Below are 4,292 nucleotides of genomic sequence, written 5' to 3'. Positions count from 1 at the left end.
CCTCTTGGTAATACATAATTGAGGTTGGGACAAGTCACCTCTGTCAAAGCTGCTGCAAGTTGTGCCTCTCTTGGAAGATTATACGTGGAATTCTGTGATAAAACGTGGGTACGATGGGCGAAAAGGTTTTAAATCGAGCACAAGTGGGAGGTCGGAGGACCTGTGCAACCCTGGGACGGGATAAATTCATGCGTAGTGTCCGAGTCCTGATCAACATTAGTCAGATTGAGCATGATGCATTTAGTTGTCGCCATTTTCACGGTGTGAGTGCTATTACCGCGATACCTCCAGACTTTACAAATTTCAAGTTTTCCTTTTCGAGAGATAGCAGACTGAGGGAGGAGGTTGTCCTGTGCCTGCGCCTATACCTTGCAAACATGAAATAATCCAGAGCACCCAACGTCAGACTCTTGAGGGGCATCTTCGGAACAAGAAATATGTACTCGGTTTTAATTCATGCCATTTTTATAGGTCCAAGGCGCATTCAGACGCCACAAACCCTGTGCACCAGAGCACTGCAGGGGAGCAGGCGAAGTCAAGTGGTGCTCGCCCACTACGATCGAATGATTTCCTCCTGACAAAAATAAAGCAGGTCCTTGTCTCAAGGACACAACAAGAATTTAACCCAAACAACCATGAGTTGTCGTTGTACATTGCCACTGTCATGGAGGACCCGAAAGGACAAAGGAAGAGTGCCCTGACCGTACTGTCCACGTCACCCTTCCCTTCCCCTGTACCTTTACAGGTATGAGTATGGAAGTGGAGTCACCACCGATTACCCCGCTTCCACCCTCCTCCCTGTCCCTGTCTTTGCCTCCACGGCCTGACCGACGCTTGGCCAATCAACTTCGCCCTCCTATGTGTGAATTAGGTCCTCTAAACCGAGCAGACGGTTCTGCCCGCTTTGCCCAGGGACAAACGAGTGTCTTGGCTGCCGTATATGGACCGGCGGCACCGCGATTTTCTCGAAAAGAACGTGTGGAAGGAGCTGCCGTGGAGGTGACCGTCCACCCACACTATGGTTTAGCTACATCGAGTGAAAAGGAGAAGGAGGGGGCTGTGAAAGCCCTCTTGGAGGCGGCGATTTGTCTCGAACGCTTTCCCCGGACTGTTATCCACGTTATTTGCCAAGTGTACGAGGACAACGGGGGCCTCATGGCGTGCCTGATGAATGCAGCGAGCCTCGCCGTCATTAACGCCGGCATCGACATGAAATACGTGCCATTGACCGTCTCCTTGGCCCTGATCTCCCCGCCCTCCGCCACGATGAAAGCACTTCCCTCTTTGCCTCCGTCTTCCTCTACAACGGCCCCTACCAGTAGCAGCACATATCTATTGCTCGATCCCATTAACGAGGAAGAGCGACAAAGCATAGCTGCCATTACAATAGGCATAAGTAGTGTAGATCAAAACGTGCTGTCTTGTCAAAGCATGGGCGTAATGATGCCTTCCCAGCTCTTTGAGGCAATTGATGTGGCTAAAGGAGCAGCAAAGGCTCTTATGGCATTTATAAGAATGACCTTTGAGGAGCACAGTCGGCACATTTCCAAAGAAAAATAGTTTGCAGGCACTATGCAAGTGTGTCTCGTTCTACATTTACAAAGAGGGGACAATGAATCACCTACTTTGGTTATGCATTTTGTCGCCCCACATCCGGGTCGCCTAGTGTTGACATCCTCCGTCTTCAACGTTTGAACAGCCGAAATTGCCATATTATTGAATGTGTTTACATCATGACTTGCCTCGCACTCGAAGTTTGCTTTATATTGTGTTTTGCTTGATACTAGCATTTCTCACTCTCGCACTGTTCTTGTATCTTTAAGGCGCATGAAGGCGCGAAGCCTTCCCCCCGCACGCCATCTTGAAGCGATTTTGAGCGACGGCTGTATTCGTTTGAAATTCATGGATGGCCACCACCATGGCCGGTGCTGCACTGATTTGTAATTATCTCCTCTACGCTACAGGTGCAATGCCATGTTGTAATACTGACGTCGTGACTGCATTCAGCAGCAGCAGCATTGCCACAAATGCGACGCTGCGCATCAAGACCAAGGCGGGAACGGAGGAAACGGTGGAGATGCCCATGCCGCCGACGCATATTTGTCAATACGTGCCTGCCCCCGGCGAGGCAGTAGGATACAAAATCACTGTTCGTGTTGATGTTTTCGGGACGCGCGCAGACACGGTGAGAGGAGAGAGGAAGGGAGGGAGCGATGGCGTAATTGGAAAAGAATGGGGGAGCGTCCCCGCCAGCCCACCGGCTTCGTGTTCAAAAATGATCCACACTTGTGATATCGTACCATGCAGTCATAGACAGGAGCGAGTGGGACCAGGCCCTTATCCGGCGGGCGGCAGAGATAGTCCAGGCGCTGGACGTGGGGGAGTGTCTCACCGTCGTAGAGAATGGCGACATTGCAACGCTTGTTTACGTCGTGCAGTACCTGCATCCGCTGGTGAGTTGAGACAGGACCGAAATTGCATGCGTGTTCTCCCCTTTGCCCCTTCGCTACCTGACGATTCGACCCTTTCTTCCTAACTTCCCTTCATCAGGTGCCCGAGACAGCCCCCTTCAAGGGAAACTTCCATCTACAGGAAGCGCTATGGAGGGTGGTAGAGGCGCCGTGGGTGTCGCCCCTTGAAGTCAAGAATCCCAACGAGGTCACGCCCTTCCCCCGCGATGGGAGGCGCCTGTACCTCGTAAAGAGAGGGGACCTCGGCGACAGACGCAACGCCATAATTCAAACCATGGTCCCGCTCTCGGAGATAGCGGAACCCTGGCGGCCGATGGCGGACAGCGCTCTTCAAGGCCTGGTAGGGGAGGCGGTGGAGAAGCTAATGGCGGACAAGGCGCTGTTCCTGCCGGAGGGGAAGGGCTGGGAGGACGTCGTCGTGACAATCAAGCACGACAAGACGCGCGTGCCACTGCGGCCGATAGAATCATGGTGCGTGACAAGTCCCACTAAGGACAGGGATGTGCGTGTTGGTGGCTATGGAGACGGACCGGCCGCTCGTGCTTCCTCTCACGTCCTTCCCTCCCACCCCACCCAGTTCGACTCTCCCCCGCGTGGAATGGAAATTTCGCATTGAGTTTCGTCTTCTATACCCAGGCCTTCACTGGGCGCTCGAGGAGGGTCAAGTATTCCCTCGCAAGGGCGTGGCGGCAGCAGATACCTCCCTGAGTGTGGCGTTGCAGAGGGCGTTGGACGACACCATGGTAGCCACCTCCATTAACCACATCCAGGGCCGCCGGGAGTTCGCGTGCAAGCTCTCCGGCGTGGGCCAAAAGTCAAGCTTTCGGGCCAATGCACCGGAGGGTGACGCCATCCACGGCAGGCGGGAAAGAAGAAGAGCCGACACTACCGGCCGACGTCAAGCCCCTCCGCCATGAAGATTTCGGTAGTACGGACCACCGCCGCCGCCCCCAACCAGGACCCCGCGATCGCCAGACTGGCGGAGACAGAGCCAAAGTCTCTGAAGGTAGTTATTTCAAGACCAAATAACAACAGCTGCATCGACCCGGACATCCGACGCCACATGGAGCCCCGTGTGCTAGAGAAGCTCCAAGGGCTGGCCGGGAAGAAGGCTCCTCCTGGGGGGGGCGGGGTGGTGACGACGGGGGCACCTCAATCCGCGGCGAGGGGCGGGAGCCGGCGGAAGAGCGCCACTTGTGTCTCGGAGGGGAGCAGAGGCCCGCCCAAGCCTTAGAAGAGGAAGAGGAATCTGAGCAACAATCTACCGCTCGCGCCAGCATCAGCGACCCCAGCGTCAGTGGGTGGTAGAGACGATGCAGCTCCCCAGGAAATGGCAGCCGAAGAAGTGTCTGGCGGCCACCCCGAACATCAACGAGAACCTTTTCAAATCGCTTTCGGAGAGGATAAAGGAGCGGGGACGCCTCGCGAGACGGATGATAATCCGTCCGAAAAATGATAGGACCACTCCGCCAGCTGAAGTTTGCGCGCTCATTCGAGCAGCTGAGCCACCAGGTGGTGGGGGGGGACGGGAGGCCAGCGTAGAGACTGTCTGGACTTGAAAAGAAGTGTGACCTGGCACGAGGCGAGATCTTTGCGCCAGAAAAGGCAAAAGATATCGCCCGCGGAGTAAATGCAGCAAGAATGGCAAAGTCGAAACGATAAGGAGTTTGATGTGAGACATTGGATTCAAAGCGTGCTTGCTTTGGTTCACGAAGGTATGAAGCTGTCATAGTTTTCGCTGCTATTTGACAATGTGCCTTTACCTGTGCTTGTGCAACTCATCCCACACACAAATGAAGGTACACGAACTAATTATGGGGA

The 4,292-nt window shown here is 54.5% G+C and overlaps 1 protein-coding gene across 1 annotated transcript; it reads left to right on the top strand.

Annotated features, from left to right (window-relative positions):
- Positions 1 to 741: 741 nt before the first annotated feature.
- Positions 742 to 1,473, top strand: RRP46 (exosome complex component RRP46; the record flags this gene model as incomplete). The annotated part of the gene is made up of 1 exon (XM_005853619.1): positions 742 to 1,473. A coding segment is annotated over one exon (732 nt), but the record flags the coding sequence as incomplete, so codon positions are not given.
- Positions 1,474 to 4,292: the final 2,819 nt, after the last annotated feature.

Source organism: Nannochloropsis gaditana, assembly GCF_000240725.1.
Source record: "Nannochloropsis gaditana CCMP526 unplaced genomic scaffold scaffold808, whole genome shotgun sequence".
In the NCBI taxonomy this organism is placed as follows: Eukaryota; class Eustigmatophyceae; order Eustigmatales; family Monodopsidaceae; genus Microchloropsis; species Microchloropsis gaditana.
The sequence above is the reverse complement of the archived record's forward strand: the minus strand, read 5'-3'. Positions and strand labels throughout refer to the sequence as shown.